The sequence below is a fragment of the Lepisma saccharinum genome, chromosome 6 (genome assembly GCF_977018435.1).
Source record: "Lepisma saccharinum chromosome 6, izLepSacc3.1, whole genome shotgun sequence".
Classification (NCBI taxonomy): Eukaryota; Metazoa; Arthropoda; class Insecta; order Zygentoma; family Lepismatidae; genus Lepisma; species Lepisma saccharinum.
The window spans coordinates 55,246,456-55,267,053 of NC_139234.1; the positions used below are offsets into that span (position 1 = coordinate 55,246,456).

Here is a 20,598-nt window from a genome sequence, read left to right on the forward strand (position 1 = left end):
TTTCGCAATATTCGGTGTATTGTTTCGTCATATTTTGTCACATCTTTCATTTTGGTAATATTCTTGAGTCTTTTCACTAAGGTGAACATAGGCCTATATATACGTATCTCGCAGGATTGCAATATACGAGCTTTTCATTAAATTGTTTTACAATTATTCTGTTGTTTCCATTGAAAATCCTCATTGCATATTTTAATTCAATGTGCAAGTGCTATCATTTGGTGCCTTTTTTTAAAAGCAAGATTGCATTTTGTTTCCTTTTCATTTCAATTTTTAACCTGAAACTAACAAATTTACTGGTCATTTTTTGCATTTTTTACTCCCTATTTATAAGTATATCCAGCATATATATATGCAACATCTCAGTGATTTATCTTTGCATATGACTGTAAAATATGTCACTGGTAAATTTATACTGTAGTAAAGTATTAAGTAAATACCTTTTAGCCGGTATATTAGTTAGCCCCCAAGAATTTTACTCTGAAAGCTGTACCATCCCCCCTTACTTATTTCAGGCTGGCGCCGTCACTGGCTAAATGTGGCCCTGAATGGCATATTTGATTCTGAAATTAAAACATCACCTGTTGCTGACCAAAGGCAGCGAGCACCACGCCCCTCGACTCAAAGACAATTGAAATCCATCAAAAGAGCCAGTGACCAAACTGCCATAAGCAACGCCAGCACGGGCAAAAGGAAGTTTCTATTTTATTATAGTTGTAAAGTTGCGGGGAAGTGTCTTAGATTTCCTAAACAAACAAGAACACGTGCCTTCTTTCGCAATAGTGGAAAGTCTCCTTAAGCGGAGTTCGCCGACCTGGCAACGTCGCATTTTACCTTTGTTACGCCGCCCTAGCAGACGAAAGCACATAGCAAACACGTAGGCTTCGGCAGGTAGTCTCGCCGCAGGTCGCAGAAATTGTGAGGTGATCGCAAGTTCTTGTAACACCTTTTGAAGTGTCGCACTCTTTAAGAAGAGACAAAATTTCGCCACAGATCGGATTCGAAACTGCTTAACTTACTACAAACCATGTCCACGTGAACTGTGAATATGTGAAGGAGGGATTGCAGCTCGCGTGTGACATCTGTGAAGAACGCCTACCACGAGAGCTTCGGCCCAATGCACGTTTCAGCACGTTAGGTGGTTCTTGAGGTCATCCGGTATGTATTACGTCATCTACATGTCATGTCAGTGAAACATGTTCTTTCTATAAATGAATTTGGTTATGCTTAATTTCAAATAATAAGTTGTTCTTCTCGCCTGGTCTGGAAGTATGTCGAAGGGCACATTGGTCGCGATATTGTTGTCCTTTCACTTCACTTCACACACACATAATATTGCATTAATACTTCGTACATATATTTAAACAAATTTATATTAATGTATATCTTTGTCGCTTTTCTGTCACTTTTTGATAATCGCAACTATGAGAAGCGTGATGAAATGAATTTCATGTAAGAACAACCATGACAAGGCATAAGACAAACTGCATAGATGAGTATACTGGCCATGGGCCCCAGCGCCAGAGCCTCGGTTGCCTGTAAGAACATGGACGTCCGGAAGGGAGGCTGCGCCCCCCCCCTGTAAAATGAAAGTCAACCAAAAATTATGTATTTCACACATAATTTCATTTTAGCCACATTAATATGTGTTTTGCATGACACATAAATTCAAATTTAAGCATTTTTTTTAGGGGAACAACACTGTTTTGTTGGGAAAATGTGCCTTGTTTGCCCCCTGGAAAAAATACCTTCCTTGCCCCTCCCTGGAAAAATCTGCGGACGTCCATGTGTGTGAATGCAGTTTCAGTTGAAGACAGGTTGATAATGGAAATTAATTATTCATACATGTTCTCACGCTTTTGATTGGTAGGAATGAGACTTCGTTTGGCCTGTAATTGATGTCCCGTTAATATCTCATTTATCTGGAATTTTAGGACTTCCAAGATAGTGGCGTGATTAGGATTTTCGTAAGGGGAGGAGAGTTAAGTCAGTAGTCAATCCTATATTTTGCCATTTTTCTACATTATTATTATTGTTTAAAGGAATATGGAGCCCACTTGGGCACCCACTGTTCCAGTATAATATTTAGTGGCGTATTTACAATTTCATTTAGGAGTGTCTAAAATCCCCCCCCCCCCCATGTCCTGCCTTTTAGGTACAGTATATGACAAAATATTTTGCTTTTAGTGAACAATATAATAACCACATGATAACTTTTGGCATATTATTTGGCATTTTCGAGAGTTCAAAACTGATAGCCCCACCCCTTAAATACGCTATTGTCACTATAATTTGAATGCAAATGAATAATTGTTGAATTTGTGAGTATACTTTTTTCTTGCGTTTATTAGTGTAGCGTACAGTGGACTATGTAAATATTACTAGGTAAATTGAATTGTCCATCGCTGTTGTCATTAATATTTGTCTTATATACTACGTGTGTTGAAGGAAAGGAATTGTACTATCTCAGAGGTTGTCAATTACTTCGCTGGCATTTTGTTTCTATTCTTTTGAATCTCGCATTTCACGGCTAAGGTCAATTTGCTTGGTAATTTTCATGCATTCCAATTTACAGTACAAGTTGGTGTTACAACGTTCTATTCTGGTTAGGTTACCTTGTGTTTCAAGAAACAGTAACAAGAAGGAAATGGAAGGGTGAAGGAATACTTTCTCTGTCAACATTACGTAACGTTGAAACAATGCACTGTTTAAATGTTAATTTTTTTAGCAAACCAAGCAGTAAAATTTGGATGTAACATTCCTAAATGTTTTGTACCAAATCAAAATGTAAGTTCTATTGTACAAGCCACAGATTGTAGAGAGTGATTTGGTTTCACTGCCGCTCCGCTTTCATTTCCGTATATTTTAGAGCAAATTAGCAGTCGACTGTTCTTTTTTTTTCTTTTCGTGCAATGTCGTGAGAACCTTTGCTGGAAATGTTTTCCGTGGTCGTTATGCACCGTCACTATCGTTGTGTTTCCATTTCCATAAGCTTAATGGTCAGATGTGCGCATTTGTGTACGTGATGGCACTAAACCCAGATTATGGTAATGGGGAACTTGTGAATGAGTCAGAACAAACAATAACTAAACGTGCCCCGGTAACTTTTGGTAAGTGTTATTGAAGCAAGTGATGGACGTGAAGGAAAAAGAGAAAGAAACTTGTTGCTGTAATTTTGTCCACTCTTCTTTTTTTCCCCTTGTCATAGCCACATTTATCCATTCCAACTTTTAGGGGGGGGGGGCAAGTGATTCTTGCTCAAGAGTGTAATATATCCAATAGGGGAGGTTAGTAAAAATTTCAAGTACAAATTAACTTATATTCAGTGATGTTTTTAAGATTTCATTTCGTTGCGATTAAACGTGACTGCCAGTATTAAAAAGGTTCGGCCGAACTGCTTGCAAATTTGCGGAAAGAATCACGTGTACTACCTCCAAAATTTCACATTTTTTGTCTATTGGGGAGGTGCTTTGGGGCCTAGAAACCAAAATTTTTCAGAGGTCTGAAAAATCAGGGGTGTCTCATGTAATCACAACATAAGCATTATTACAATTATTAAACAATTAATTTATATATTTCGTTTTATTACCTGAGAGCAATAGCAGAACATGTTGAAGGTTAAAAGAATTATGGCAGGCTAATGAAACTTCCTAATTACTGTGTCTTTTGATTTCCGGTACGCCACTGGTGCGACGTTAATCATACTTAATTATAACATTGCGCGTGTTCATTATCAAATTATTATTTTACGTATGAGAGTGGACATTTTTAATCATATCCAATAACATTCTCCATCGTAATTGTCTTTTGTTTACTTTTCATTGAATTTTGTGAATTGACATTGTTTCAAATAAAATAATATTTTCACTTCATGATTTCATTCTTTAGATTAAACGCTCAGTGCATATTAACTAATTTTTATTTAAATATTTGAACACTGTTTGTTTTGGAATGCATTGTTTAGAGTTTGATTTCAGTCAAAACAATCCATGAAGTGAGAAAAAATCAGGTTTGTTGCTTAATTGGAAGCACCAGCGTCCTATAAACTCCTAATAAACTGTACACAAACAATTATTTTCATCTGTGGTGGGGCCTCGGGCGAGTGCCCAAGTTATCCCTCCCTAGGGCCAGCTCTGCCTTGTCCCCAGTTGGGGTCATCGTGACTAGGTGGGCTGTGGGTGTGTGTGTGAGTGGGCTTTCGCTCTGTTCTCTTTTTCCATTACTTTCTCTCTCTCTCTCTCTCCCTCTTTCCATCTCCTCCCTCTCTATCTCGTTCTCTGCAACTCTCTCCTTTTTCTCTCTCTTTCTCTTTCCATCTGTCTTTCTCTCGCTCTCGTTCGTTTTCCGTTACTTTACATGCTTTTTCTATATCTTGGGTTTATTTCGACGATAAGAGTGAATGATGAACTGATGAAAAAGCATGATGGGACAAAAAAAAAGGACATGTCCATGCTTTTACCAGGGTTCGCAGCGCGTTACACTAACCACTCTGCCATGGAAGCTAACGAGTCTAATTCAAGGCTTTTGTAAACTGCAGTAACTGTAACATGAGACTATTGCAGCCATACAAATTGAAAATCATTTGTGTACAACAGCGAGCGTCATAAAAATGATCGATTTAATTTGACGAGAATGTAAAATGACAACATTTTTTTGTTAATGTTAACTCGAGGGAAGACCAGGGCCTCATGATCCACCCTCTAAATCCGCCCTTGACGTTGCGCAAGAGAGAGATTCAAACGCAACTTCAACTCTGTTCTCTTGAGTTGTTTCCCGTCTCAGGAAGCTTAAGTTAGTCATTGTTGTTCTTTTTTTTCTCGTTCTTCACCAAGCCCGAATGCACATCAGTTTTCCTGTTGTCAACGTAGGTTTTTTTGTCCGCTCTTAACCACGCCTCACAGTTCAAAAGCACAGTGAAGGTGTCTATTTCGAGTTCCTTCGTGGCTGAATGCAAGAAGGAAGGAACCGGTTACACAGAAAGACGCCATTAAACCAAAACTTGATACGGTTCCTACCGATGAAATATTATTTTGGCACACTGCAGAGTTAAAATTATTAATTACACCCCTCCCCGGAGCAAAGAAAAAGTGCATACTTATTCTTTCCTTGTTCTTGGTATTGTTGTTGTCCCTTTCGTTTTTATTTTATTTCCTTTCTAGATTTTCACCTTGTTTTCTATTTTAACCTTGATTTCTTCTTGCTTACCCTTCTCTCATGTTTGTCTTTTGTTGCCCTTTTCCTCTCCCAGTTGCTGTCTATTTTCTCTTGTAATTTTGTTTTCCCCTTCCTCTATCTCACGGTTCTTTTATTTGTTATTCTTTCACTATTTCTCGATTTTATTTTCATTTCTTTCTTTCTCTTTTCTCTGTTTCTGTCTCTCCATTTTATTTCGTTTCTTTCTCTCGCGTATTTTCTTTACTTTCTCCCGTTCTATTTGTCTCCCTTCTTGTTTGTCTTTGTCTTACTTTCTCTCTGCTGCCTGTCCGTCTTCTTTTCCTTGCTCTTCTCCTATTCCCTTCTCGTATCTTCTTTTCTCTGCCCATTTCCATTTATTCTTCCCCTTTCTCTCTCTATCTCTTTCTTCCTCTTTCTCCCCCTTCCTCTCTCTCTCTCTCTCTAAATTTATTTCATTCTCTCTCCCCCACCCCTTTATCTCCCTCTGAATGCTTTGAAAGAAGAGAGAGAGAGAGTAGGGAGGAAAGTGAAGGTAAAGAGGTGTTTCGTCCTTCTCTTCCTCTCTCTCTCTTATTTTCTTTTCGCATTTCTCTCTTTTTCCTTTCTTTTTCTCAGAGGGGAGAGGGAGTGAGAGGTGTGGGGAGGGATTTATAATCTGTCTCCTCTCTCTCTCTCTCTCTTTCCCAAATTTTTCATTGTGCCTCTTTGTTTCTTCCTCTGGATTATTTTATTTATTTTCCTTCTCTTCTTTATTCTGCGACAAGCTGCAAATATTTCGCGGCTTTTCAAACCATTTTATATTTTTAAAATTTTCTTCGGGTATCTTTCACTGGTGAGGATTCTCTGAATCACTTTGCTCGTATGACGATACTGGACTGTTCGACGTAACAGTTGAATTTCGATAGAAGCTTAATAATAAGAAGTCCTGTTTAGTTGACAACCTAAATTACACTGTGAACATGCTTGGTTGCATACCATTAAGGGTACAGTGTCTTGAGATCAAACCGAGAGACATAACTGTGAATTCCACTTCAGACTCAGATAATCCGTGTGCGAAAAGTATACTGCGATACCGCAGTATAGACGTGTGAAATACTAATGAAATTTGGAACAACATTCCTCAAAGTGCGAAAGTTAAAGTGGAATTGAAATATTTTTCGACTGATTTGTAATATTTAAAACACATCCAGCAACCTATTTTTTTTTAATTCTACACTAGTTTTTGAAGGTATAAATATGGAAAAGTGGAAAGAAATATGACAGTCAATGTTAAGGAACTAATACTGCTACTATGGTAAAACTTCGTAAATTGAAAGATTTGCCAAATTATTGCTTATTAGTAGGGCTCGGAAGTTGAAGACCTATAAATTGCCAAAAAAAGACCTAAAAATGTAAAAAAAAAAGTTCCTAAAAACGGAAAAAAGAACGTTTAGACGTTTAAATGTGATCCAAATTAATGAATAACTTCAGTTTTAATTACATATTTAATGAATAAAAAATGCAAAATTCTGGTGGTATGGAACACACAGTGCGAAAAAACTGAAAGCTTCAAAACAAGAGAAAGTTGCCACTTACAGCGCGACCTTCCAGACAAGTTACGGTTAAAGGACCTACCGTACCTACTTCAGTCGTCCAAAAATATTTTTCTCTCGTTTCAGGGATGGTTCAAATATATTTCTTTCTTTATTTACTACAGAAAGGATGTTTAAGAGGTGATGAACTGATGATGATTCAAATTGAGAATGGGCAGTAAAAACGTAGTCGAATGAAGGTGAAGTTGAAAAAAGAAAAAAGAGCCGTTAAGACCTTAAAAAAGGCTAAAAAAGGACCAATAAGGCAAAAAAGGACAAAGAAAACTCACCCTTTTCTGGCCTACAATGACCCAAAATGAACATACATTATGTTGGGCCTCGTCTTCGGACACTAGGAAAGAAAAGGATTTTTCCTCAACTTCCGAGTCCTAGTTATTAGCGTATTAATAATGATCTTGATCGTAATCTCTTTTTTTTAAATGGACTTCAGGATCAACCAATTATTGATACTTTAGCACAGAGTATTAGGATTGAAGTGGGGGTGGGAAATTGAAACATAACGGTGTGCTGATACGCGTAAAACAGGCTACTCTGTGCTAAAATACGATCAATCACTGGTAATTGGTAGATCCGTTAATGTTTCAACTGGCTTCCCAATCCTAATAATAATAATAATTACTATTAGTATTATTTCTGGCGACGCCCATGCCCCTCCCCCCTGAAAACTGGGACGGTTACCTGTTCCAGAAACATCTCGATACGGTAACAGGAAAGAACAAACCGATCAGGTGTACTACAGTACAGTGCATTGCAAGAAGAAACAACCGCAGCATATGTCACCGTTATTGTGAATGGGCAAATCGCCATGTCAGAACGGAGGAAGGATGCATGTGTAGATTGAATCGTGTTTCATGCTTTCCAATCGCCCCAGGTTTCGCACCAAAATGTTGCCAGTCACGCGATGAACGTTTTCGCTTCATTTAGAGTGGGCTTGGACACACCTGGTGGTTCGTCCTTGCCTAACGGAATCTTACGCACATCTGGCAGCGAAAACCCGCTTTTCATTCCTGCGGTAAGCCTCCGTTTTGAGGAGCAAATTGGCTCTGAAGGGGAGGTTTTCTTCCAGGGCAACCTTTTCCACCTCTGCTGCACCGGAAGCGGAGCGCCTTCAGTAATATCTAATTACCTGCCGGCGTAGGAAGGCGAGACGGGAAGTGCGGTGCAGGTTTGTGCGCCCTCGAGGATCATAAAACTTGTGAGGCGATCAGTCCATCATCTTTTTTTAAGTATTCATCAACTGACGCGACGAGCCATGTTTGTAATCATCCCACCTTCATATCTTTCTTCATATCTGATTAAGTTCATCGACACGGGGAACCAGAATCAGTCTCTACAGTACACAGACTACTTGGTTTTGCTTGAGATAGAAAGCACGAAATTTCTGTACCTGCAATGAATATCGAACCTGGTGCTCTTGAAGGGAGCAAAGTTGTTGACTTGCACATTGAGCCAACTTTCCCTTCGCTTACCAAAGGTCACAATCAATTACATATTATAGGGGGGGATCCAGGCGACCCCACCGAAAGACTAACGAAGTACAAAATAAAAATAAACAAAATACTTGTTGCTGTTGTTTAATACGAAGTTGATTCATTTCCGCAGAACTTACACAGAGGTAAGGCAGGCACGTATCCAGCCAAGGAGGGCTGGGAAGCTGAACCCCCCAGAAATCATTCAAATATCCAATTTAAATAGTGTACAGTGGTAATGAATTTTATTTCCTTAGGAGGAATTAAACATCTTGTAAGTAAAATGCTGCGAAATTCATCTTAAGCGCTTCTACCCCCGACTTTTTCGTCTTTAGAGGGCCTGCTGACAAGGCATGAGCCCCCCCCCCAAATTAAATTCTGATTACGGGCCTGAGGTAAGGATTAGATTGTGAATATACAACTTTGATTAAATGGATTAAGGATCAGACACAAGGGACGTCCATGAAGATATTCATGTATACACACATTCTAACTTATTGAAGACTACTTGAACGAGACTCAGAATGTAAGGCGTATGATCATTTTAGTTTCCGGCAAACGAACGTTAAATATTATCCCTGTCCAGGGATTGATTTTTATCCCCATTTTGTATTATAAGTGGCGGCATTTCTTTTTATATGTGAAACTCAAAATGCTGTTGTATTCCTTAATGATGATTGACATGTACGTACATGCAGTTAAAGGGTGGTGTTCCGAGTTCGCATAGTGGATGTTTCGCTTGCAGGGTAACCTGAAGGAAACACAGTTTTCAATGGCTCTAATTGGACTCTGACATCTGTTCCTTTGCCAGGTGCTCCTTGTGGGGAGCCGGTGCAAGTCACGCAAAAGAGTGGCCTCATAAACCAGTTAGTTTAGTATCTTTTATTTTTTTGTTGGAAAAATAGAATTTTTAATATGCAACTGTACTGCAAATTTTTGGTCGTATTTATTTTACAGTACAGGGTTGCCAGAATGTCTTGTCACCCGCATAAGCCTCATCATTCATCTCAGATGGTCGACACAAACTCCTATAATGTGGAATAACAACTAATTGCTCATGAGAGTATTTGGAAATAGCTATTGTAACGCAGTTACAACCTGGGAATGGAGGTATGGAGTAATGCATTGCGTTTAAAATTTTATGTGACTTTTTGGATGAACTAGATTAAGGAACAAACGCAGTGCGTTCATACCTTCCTCTAGAATTTGTAGCTACGCTAAGAACCACCCACCACAGAGGATGGTTATATTGGTTAGTAATTATTACTTTGTAATTGATGAGAACGAAAAGTGTAAACATGATTAGGATCAGGGGGGTTCCAGTGGAATGTGACGAATGACTTTCGCAAACAGTGGCATACCCAGGATTTCGAAAGGCGAGGGGGGGGGGGCACATACTTTTTTAGTAGTCAGCCGTCATTTTGTCATATTTTCTTGCCTTTGGCCAAAAGGGGTGTTATGACTCCACCAACCCCCATTGAGCACGCCACTGCTCCATATTTATCACATATAAATCAATTCCATATTTTTTTAAGAATTAAGCGTTAAGTTGCTTTATTATCGAAACTTGAGGCTGTGATATGTCAAATATGGTGATTCAGAACGTACTAGAAGAACAGTTTTTGATTAAATACAATGAATTATGGAAATAGTAACGTGCACATGTTAGGCAAAGAAATACTAGTGAGGGATAGCAGCATTAAGAATCGAAGGAAATATTAGGATGGCAGAGTTGTGTGTTCCACCTGTCACAATACAACAGAGTTGGAGTTTCGTGCAATTTCTTTTCATTTCTGTACATGTAAATTGTGTAAATTGCACGAGAATTTGTTCGTCAACTGACCATACGCATACTTATGAGATCCTGTGGCCATCTTCCAGAACTTCAAAACAGGTTTTTAGAGTCCTACATACGTGTGAAAATGGCAGCTGTCCGGTCAGATAACCTTGAACTTCTGCATTAGTTATACAACATTGTCGAGTGACCATTTCTGCCTCCCCTGAAAAAAGGTGTTCTGTAATTGGTTCGAGTGTTAAGAACTCGGGATGTAGTTTGTATGCAAAAAGAAAGAAAATGTCGGGGATTATCTTCGTCGCGAAGTTCTAACAAACGAAATTTACTCCTACGATCTAATTTGAAAATCGAACAACATGATAATTTTGGCATAGTGTAACTAACAAAAAAGGCGCTAAGAAGGAGTGTTCCATGGTAATGGTTGTACGAGGGTCATACTGAAAGTAATGAGCGATATTTTTTTATGAACCAAGTTTTGGTTTTATTAAAGAAAAACATGCTTTTTATAATCTACAGACTTTTCTTTACTTTTCAACAGTGTCTCCATTCCTTTACACGGATTTTCTCCACCTTTCTGGAAGCTTGAAAATACCCTTACGGTAGAACTCCGTTCCATCTCCTTGCAGACACTGGCCCACAGCTTTCCGTATGTCCTCCGTCGTCTGTAGCACAAAACTGAACAGATGATAGTAGGAGGGTGCAATGTTGGGACTGTAGGGAGGGTAAAGCAGAAGTTCCCACCCCATTTTCCAAATTTCCTCCCTGGTGAACTGAGCAGAGTGCAGGCGTGCATTATCGTATTGAAGGATGATTTTCTTTCCAAGACGTTTATCCCGCAATGCATGACAGAGCTTGTGAAGTGTTTTGATATAACGGCGAGCATTTATCGTTACCCCAGGTTCAAGAAATTCAACCAGAATGAACCCATCTGCTTTCCATGGCAGTTTGTGGGGTGACTGCTCCGAGGCTGATTTTTGATGCTCGTGTTTCCTTCTTTAAAATGTTTTACCCACCTTCTAACACTGCTAGCACCCATGCACACATCTCTATACACATGCTGAAGTCTATTCTGAATTTCAGAAGAAGGAATTCCCTCTTTAACAAGGAATTCAATCACATCACGTTGTCGAAACGAAACAACACTGTCAGCCATTTTTAAACAACGGACTGCGCTCACTGATCAAAGCTAATGACGTCACACTACCTCGACGCGTTCAGTAAAGTCTTTGTTTGCGTGTATTGATGGATTCTGATTTTTTTTTAAAATGTTGCTTATTACTTTCAGTATGCCCCTCGTATCTTTAGATTTTTTACCATATATAGAAAAGCAGTCCTAACAAGTATAAGAACACCGTCCCGAATTACAAAGACCTGGGACCAAATTATTTCGACGAAATATGTTAGCACATGAACTTTATTTTTGTGTTAACCATCTCAAAAATTATAAACATATTTTTCAGGTGAGTTACAGTTAGAATAACAACATAATTTGAAATTTGCACCATGTTTCAATAAAATAAATTTATAAAAATTATATTCATGTTGCTTTCTATCACACTACAACAAATGCTTCTATTTATACATTACAATATAGCAGCACAAACTAACTGTACGAAATACTAAATTTTGTTATAAATTCAGGAAAACTTATTCTTGTAGGTGAATTGTTGGAGATATATTAATTTTATTGCTTACTACTTTGTAATAATTGTGCATTCGGATTTTGTGTTGCGCAAAATCGTATTAAAATCATCTAAATTGCTGGAATATATAATAAGTAGCACGGTTAATATTCTACTTTTTAATTTACATATTTTGGGGCACAGCGTTTCTTTTTTAATCCATTCAATCCAGAAAAATGTGAACAATCTTGTTTATAATCCAGTGTTGAAGCCGGAAGGGACAGAAAGCTATATTCAATGAAATCCTCCCAGCTTCCTTTTGACAACAGGCAAGAGAAACTGCGTTTTCCCGAAATGTTCACTTTTCACATTAAGAATAGAGGTAAAAAAAAAGGGGGGCGGCTCAACATTCCACTCTCCCCTTTCTTGGCCAACGCTAGCCCATTGATCTTTTGATGGCGACGTTACTGTTTGTAAGAGAGAGGAGTGTGTCATGAGAAAGGTGTATTTACTTTTCTTCAGCAAATATCATTTGTAGTTGACCTGATCACCTGGCCAATTCTACCACATCCACAGAACTTGACTGGCTAAACAGAAAGATTAGAATTTGGTAAAATGGTATCCGGTGTTTACATAACGAATATTCTACCTGGGTTCTCACTTCCATTGTTAGTGCATCGGACAGCTGTCTGGTTGCTCGCAAAGCGTGAAATTACAAATGGTGGTTGCTTCCATACATGCAAGTTGATGACCCTTTCGTTTGCCATGCAGCAGTGAATCACTCTTTTTTCATGTTTTGTTGCTATGAAAGACATTCCTGGCTTGCTAATGTTTACATTTATTTCTCGCTCGAGTGAGGAGCATATTGTAGGCGTTCGTTGATGTACCTACTGTAGGTATTATTCATTATGTGCATAAGTGAATACGTAATCACTTGGTCTGCAATATTGTCTGGAGTGCATCAAGTGACTCAGCTTTGTATATACTTGGTATTTGCCAGGTGATTTTGCTGTCTCCAAAACTAAATTCCGTTACATTAGGAAATCCTGGGATTATCGTCGAAGACAGTGTATGTTTCTGTGATAATTGATTTTTTTTACTGTTCTTCGTTTTTGGTTTAACTTCAAAACACCATGTGGGTTCAATGAAACCCTTCTCTTGATTGTCTAAGTGATCTTTTTCTCATAAATATTTTAATAATAAAATAAATAATATCAATATAATTATTATTAGCATTTTATTACACATCGTGCCTATTTATGTTGCCTATATTATAGCCCTGTTATAAATTGTAGCTAGTAGTTAATGGAAAGTAAATATTTTACATTTTATGAAATTTTATATTTCCTCTAATTTGTTGGTCAAGTTATTTGTAGTACCATTGAAAAAATCATTAGCATAATGAGAAATCGTTCTACTGTATAAGGAGAATGTTAAAGGCAAAAACTTATAATTCTTCTTAAGGAAGCAATAGGGAAAAATAGTTACATGAGCAAAACTTGTTATTACCTTTAAAACTGTTGTTGGTGTTCCTGCTGATATAAGGCAAGTTACCTTTATATAAGGCGTATTCTGTGAGAATAATGTGCATTACAAATAACATAACCTTTAAAGTACGTCTTTCAACAGTTGTTTCGCGAACGAATATAAGAGAAAGAATGCAGCAGCGTTTGCTGCATTGGCATGAGGGAAGTAAGAGCTGAGTTGTTGCTTAGTTATCCTAACATTATCCAGTTTCTGAGATAACAAGCATCTCTCCTTAATTCCCATCAGAATTTTATGCTCCTGTTTCAGATCTCAATTGAAGGTCAGTGTGAAAGCTGAATTGTTTTCGGCGAGAACAAAAGATAAACTATTCCCATCCTATTTCCTTCATGAACTGTTTGAAAGCATAAATTTTTGTCGTTTTTTTTTCTCTCGTTGTTTTCGTTACTTTTGCTTGAAAACTTCTCTGTAACCTAACATTGATCTCGGATTTCTACTGTTCATTTAGTTTTTTGCTCTCTGAAATAAGCTTCAGGAACTAAGAATGCATACTTTAAAATCTTCGTCGATAGCATTATGTGCCAGTAACCTGTAAATTTATTTAATCAATGTAGCATTCAGGATCAAGTTTTGAGTGTTGTCAAATGCTCCGTCAGTAGCTGATCTGTGAATGAAGAAAGAACGGAATTACCATTTGGAACCCGAACAAATGTTCCAAGACACACGAAGCAAATGCACTTTCGTGTTACTTTTATTTGAAATAGAGATAAACAAATTTTAACTTTCAAGAAACATTTTGGTTAATACTAACTCACCCGTCCCGCTTTGACAGCTTAAAGATCCCCCAGTCTTACTGTGCGAGGAATGTATCGAATAGTAAAGAGTTCGTATATAACGGAAACCAGTCGTCTTACTTGCCTTTACAGAACCAGTTGCATTTTCTACTGAAAATACTAGCACAGAGTTTTCTACTCCGTACTCCACAGCTACATATACAATGTTCTGGAATGTTTCTAAACCAATGCACCCTGACTCTTCTGTAATATAAAATTGATTTTACCGATTCAATTACTATCTCGTTATTTTGTTAAAATTACAACATACCTTACAAATATATGTTCCTCACTAAGATTATGAACACTTTTCTTAAGAAAGGTCGTATTATGTCGTATTATTAATAAAATGTAATAAGTGTTTCAATAACGCGCTCAGAGTAATCAAGGTAACTTATGAGTAAGTTGTTCGCAATCATACTACTTGTTCGTGTTTTATACCCGTACAATACCTAACTACAATATGTTTTTAACACTTTTCTTCCGTGTATTTCGTTTAATGGTTAAGGATTCCGCGTTCGATAGATATTTTTTCCAGTTCACAGTTTATGAATGATTCGCTCAAATTTTCTCGCTGCATGTCGTGCCATTATCTTGAAGACATGTTCTACAGCAATTACCGTGCGTCCATTTCGATCTGCAGCCGAGAGGTCGGGAGAAGCGTGGCGGGCGGCGCTGGCGGAGATGCCGACATTTGCGGCCTGAAATGCCCGCTTATTTTTATGGACATATGCAGACATTTATATAAATATTGCAAAACGAGCACCAACCTGTGTTATAAGAGTATGGTTTTAATTTTAGTAGCTTAGTGACTGTATGTGCCGATGATTTTGACACGCCCACCTCTTGTGAAACACGGCGTAGAGGTTTGTTTGGAGAACGTTCTAACGCTGCACCAATATCATCGAGTTTTGCTTCGGTTAGAATCCGTCGTTTTTGCTTAGGTGTTTTAAAATTTAACGATACAGTTTCTCGTAATTTAAGGACAAGATGTCTAACCGTATCTCTGTGTGGAGTTGAAACGCATGGGAATTTCTGTACAAATTACCTGCACACGTCTCGACACGAGTTTGTTTTCATGTACGTGTCATACATAAAAAATCTTTGTTCTAACGTGAATCTTGCGGCTGGCATTCCAATCGTCTCACTGACACGTCACACATACACACTACAATAACACAAACAAGTAACTGCAAGTAACCAAGAATAACACTCTTCCGCACAGTACGAAATTAACACGCTCTTGGTTTACATTGCTCCCCACTATATTTACAACTCTGTCTTCATCTAGTCGCGAAGGAACAAAAAACTCGAGCTCGGATATTTCGGATTGCAAGGAAGCTCACGAAAACCATTCACTTTTATCGGTTTCGTCTGCAGTGTAATCCTGATACAGTGTTGCACATTCGAAACCTCCAAACGATTCCCATGGCCACAAAACTCTTTCAAGGATATAAACTTAAACAGGACGTTACTGGTCAAAACTATGATTAAAATGCTTTATTATCTGTGGCTCTTAACATCGTTTCTATAGCGTATTTATTTGTGTATATAAGAGCAGAACTTGGATGAATTACAGAAGAACTTTTGCGTGTTATAACACAGGTTAGTGATCGTTTTGCAATATTTATATAAATGTCTTCATATGTCTATAAAAATAAGCGGGCATTACAGGCCGCATATGTCGGCATCTCCGTCAGCGCCGCCCGCCACGCTTCTCCCGATCTCTCGGCTGCAGATCGAAATGGACGCACGGTACTTGGCTAGTCATTTCAAATCCTGTGGTCTTGAAGCACGCCCACTGAATTATTATTTGTCTTATTACAAGTCGGCTTATATTACACATGTACAGTCACCGCCAATAAAAATAGGACACCTAGATCTTGAAATGCTCGCTTTATGCAACACTTCATGTTGCATAAATCTACGGTGATAATTGGAATTTAAGTGTAAAATTGCAATGTCAACTTCTACCACCGCCGTAGAGTTAGGCAACACACATAACACCTTGCAGTGAAGTGAGTATTTCAGGAACAAGGTGCCCCATTTTTTATTGCCGGTGACTGTACATTTCTTCCTTGGTTCTTTTATCAAACAGATTCATGGAAACTACTAATCTGGGAGAGAAAAGATGATGATAAATGAAACGAAAGAGCCTTTTATTTTCTGGTTTTTGAATCATGGAATTGGAATTTATTTTCATAAACGTCTGAAAACTCTAAAATCACCGCACGCTACTAATTGAAAATGGCTGCCAGATCCAAACTCAAGCCTGAAAGAAATTGCCAATGTCGGTTTTGAGCATACAGGATATATAAATAAGTGATTAAGTTATTTTTTAAAATGATGAAGCGACAAATTACTTCAAAATTGGTTGAATATTTTTTTTATTATTTTATTTTTTTTTTCACTTCACTTTTGGCTAATCGCAAAGAACAGGCCGTGGTCGAATTGGTGTGGAATGGCCCCAATATATATCCGATGCGGCCCGCAAGCTTGCTGCAATAGAATTGGAAAGTGAGCCTTCGTTTCAAAATGGTTGAATACTGTGGCTCTAAGACTTTTCTATTTCACCACTGTTACAGGTTCCTCACCAATAAAAAAGAAATTTTAAAAGTTTATATTTTAGTGCTGTGAAAGAGGAGAGGGGATGGATTGTTTACACCTTGACACAAACAGCTTATTAGCAGACCTCCGACGTTGCCATATCGTTACAGATAGCCACGGGCGTCACGTATGATAACTGCTGAATCAGCCAGCACATTCCGTCTCGCTTAAGCATTAAAACAATATGCCTTGCTTGTATGTTTAAAGTAACCGGATCACAAGGTGTCTGGAGCGTGAGAAGATTTATCTACAATGCTGCTATTGTTAACAGATTACCAGCGGGGTTCGTCATCCCACGATGAATTATCAAACAAAGGAACGGGATCAAGTTGCAAATGGTTTCGGACTAGATGCGGATCCAATTCTATATATGGAAACATTGCTTCATGTTCACAGTTTATCAATTAGAAAAAAAAAACAATCTAATGAGACGTGCCGAGAAAAGCAGAATGGGGCAGTCAGCTGTAATCGTGTTATCACACGTTGGATTCACTCAAGCTTGAATCCGTCCCTGCCCAACACTTTTCCTCTTGACACAGGGCGGAGCTATGGATTAACCAACTCTTATTGCCTTATTGCTCTCCAATATACAAAGCAATTCCTTAGGCATTTCATCGTACACTCCTGTACAGATAAAGTGGCACATTTTATAGGGTTAAACAATTGAAATATGTTCCACTTTATGTGAACAGGAGTGTACCATGAAGGCACATAGCAGTTGTGGAGGTAGCACCGGTACACTTTCAATCTCTAACATACTGATCAGATAATTGGATTGATTTGGATTGATTTGGTATTTTAAGTCCACTTTATGCACAGTAAGGCTAATCGGGACTGGACCTACTGTTTAAAGTGGGATCCGAACCACTATGTGCCTCCACCGGGTATCGAACCCGGGACCCCTTGATTACAAGGCTAACATACTGATCAGCACTACACTTTATGCATGGAAGGCCTTCCGATGACATAGTAAAGTTGTTGCCTGGTATTCAAACGGTCCTGGGTTTGATCGTATGTGAAGGCGTATTGCATAGCTGTTCATATCCCACTTTCAACTGAGGTCCTGAGCATGAAGTGTATCAACAAAATAACAAATAACAAACTTTGACTTTATGCAAGGACATTATCGGATACATTCTCGCCTGAGATCAATTTCTCATCCCGGGAACCGAAATTGTCTTGAATCCCCCGGAAAGTGCAACCCCCCCCCCCCCACACACACATAGAGAAAGTGGGGAGGGGGCAAAATTTGTACATATCTAGTAACTGCCGTGAGAAGAAAATAGAACGTTTGAAAAATGAGTGCAAAATTGATTAAATAAATTTGCATGGATAGTAGTAGTAGTTCCTTACTCCTTACGCGAGGGGGGAAAAGGCAAAGATTCGAGTTACTGGTAATTTCAGGAGGAAATATGGAGCGGCTTTTAGATTTTGTATCGCTAGTGTCTTCGTTTGCAGATTGATTTTTCTAATTTTTGTTGCCCCACGTGTCTCATACCCAATTTTCTCCTCCCTTTCTACATTATTCAACCGCTTTAACTTACATTTCATTAACAATATCAAGCATTATATTATTTGTTGTGTTTATGAAAGGTGGAAAACGAGGTACTGAAAATTGTCTTTGCCTAAAAAAAAATTAGAAGTTTTATATACTTTTTTTTTTCGTTTCAATAAATTGTATGTTTAATTTTAATAGTTATGTTGATTTTTTGCATTGTACTGTTATTGATTTTTTGTATATTTATTTTTTCATTTTATTCTTCTTATTTCGTTGTCTAAAATTCTATCTTTTTTTATGTTTCAGTCATCCTCCACCTTGTACCACACGTCAAACCACAAAATGGCTTTCAGCAAGAACATTGTGCTAGTCTTCCTCGTCCTGTTGCTACAAGATTCTTGGGCTTCCGACGATGTTCGTGACGAAACAGGATGTCCTATAGAGTTCCACAAACTGTGCACCTGCAAAGAAACTTTATACGAAAGAACTACCAGATATGTTGTGAACTGTACGAACACTGGATTCACCTCGACTTCAATCTTGGAGCATATGCCTCCGGAAACTCAAGTGTTAATTTTCACTGGTAACAACATTCCTCAGTTACCTTGGAATGTTTTCGGGACCAGCAATTATGAAAAGCTTAGAATAGTCGATATGTCCAATAATGGGATTCAGGAAATCAAGGGAAAGAGTTACCATCGAGTGTCGAATGTGGAACGGCTCATTCTCAACCATAATAATATATTTATTACTGGGGCTAGTCACCATCCGAGAATCTTCAGCAATTTCGTCAACCTGAGAGAGCTTCACTTGACCAATGCCTTTGCGGAAACTGTAGAATCGGACGTGTACTTGGTTGATCTTCACGATATATTCAGCAATAGCAACCTGACGAAGCTCATAAAGCTTCATCTAGAGCAGAACGAGATAAGGTTCTTCTCCGATCCAGAAGTATTCTGTGATCTTCAAAGTTTGATGGATCTTCATCTCGGAGATAATCGCCTAACTGGGATAAATTCGGACCTGTCGTGCTTGCGCCAGTTGAGATTTGTCGATCTCGAAAAGAATAGGATATCCAGGTTGCCACTTGCAGCGCTTAACATGCTGGATGAATTTCCCAAGAGGCGCCAGAATCTTACGATTGACCTGAGCGACAATCCGTTCACTTGCGACTGCCACATCCGGGACCTGTATTCCTGGCTCCAGACCACCAAAGTGGAAGTGAGGAACAAGAATATGCTTCGATGCCAGAATGGTATACCTTCTACAAATCACGGTGAGAAAGTGATTGACCTTAAACAGATTCAGTGTGCCATGGTTCATCCACCGGAGAGTCACGCGACGTTTGCAGTGCTAATGGTACTCATCGCTGTCATATGTTGCTTGCTCGTTGTTGTAGCATATATGAACCGGAAGTGGATAGTACACAGGGTGCATCCGATACTGGAGACTGTTTCCAGGAAAGTTCAGTACACTTCTATTGGTAAGGAGGAACAAGAAATGGATGTGTAATTTTTCAGTCAGTGAGCCTTATGAACTCTGTGCCTTCTGTACTTCATTTTCTAACTTTTTATATAGCAAATACAGACATTGTAGCACAAATATTAACATTCTTTTTACATACTGTTTTTCTTTTTAAATGTCTTCATCCAGTATAGTGTCTCAAGTGTCAAATGAGCCGTTACAATATAGACAACTATATTTTTCAATGGATGTCCCAAGTAACCAGATAGCTTGTCTCTCATCAGGAAAGTTAACGCGAGGAACATTCTCGATACAGTGACCGTGTTTTGTTTCAACATTGCACGCACAACCTGAATAGTAAGGGAAGATACAATATACATGTTTATTTTTCCTTCCATGGACGTGTGTCGTAGTCAAAGCAAAGTGAATAAATACTACGGAGAAACTAGTGAGATTGTGCACCCAATAAACTCAGCTATCAACAGTGATTCAAAATTGTGCCTTCCGCTGTTATAATTAAACTAACTGTTTGTATATTTGCGTTTGGAAGATTAAGTTACAGAAATCTCATTATAAATAATACATACTTCCTTACCCTTTTTTTTACTCTCGTTGAATTATTATATATGCCAAAAGCAAGTTACATAAAATGTATCTTTGGTTTCCGTTCCATCTAAAACCAGTGTGTTGTACTCTTGTGTTCATATTCAGATGCTTCATTACGAATGTGACTTTATCACTTGTGAAAATATGCTAGATGTTCGGTAATTTAGTGACAAAATGCCTGGAACTTTTTTACTGTCATAACGTTAAAAGTTTTTCAAAGTCGACTGAGTAATGGAAGATTTATTGCGTATACATTGTACTTAAAAACAATCATATTTTACTAATTGTATGTGAAAATAGATGCATGTACTTATATGTATTTTAAGACTTAATTTTTAAAAGAAATAGTTACCTGTAAGTAGATCTCCTATTAAATTATTAACTTGTAACACTGTGTAATTTGTTCAGTAATGGTTTTTAGAAATGTTATTGTCAGCGTCTGAAAGAGAAAG

At 38.2% G+C, this 20,598-nt stretch overlaps 1 protein-coding gene across 1 annotated transcript; it reads left to right on the forward strand.

The window, feature by feature from the left end:
- Positions 1-839: 839 nt before the first annotated feature.
- Positions 840-20,535, forward strand: LOC145988775 (trophoblast glycoprotein-like). Its single transcript, XM_083123952.1, has 2 exons — positions 840-1,158; positions 18,383-20,535. The coding sequence occupies exon 2, from the start codon at positions 18,419-18,421 to the stop codon at positions 19,586-19,588; it is 1,170 nt and encodes a 389-aa protein (XP_082980078.1). The 5' UTR covers positions 840-1,158; positions 18,383-18,418; the 3' UTR covers positions 19,589-20,535.
- The last annotated feature ends 63 nt before the right edge of the window (positions 20,536-20,598 follow it).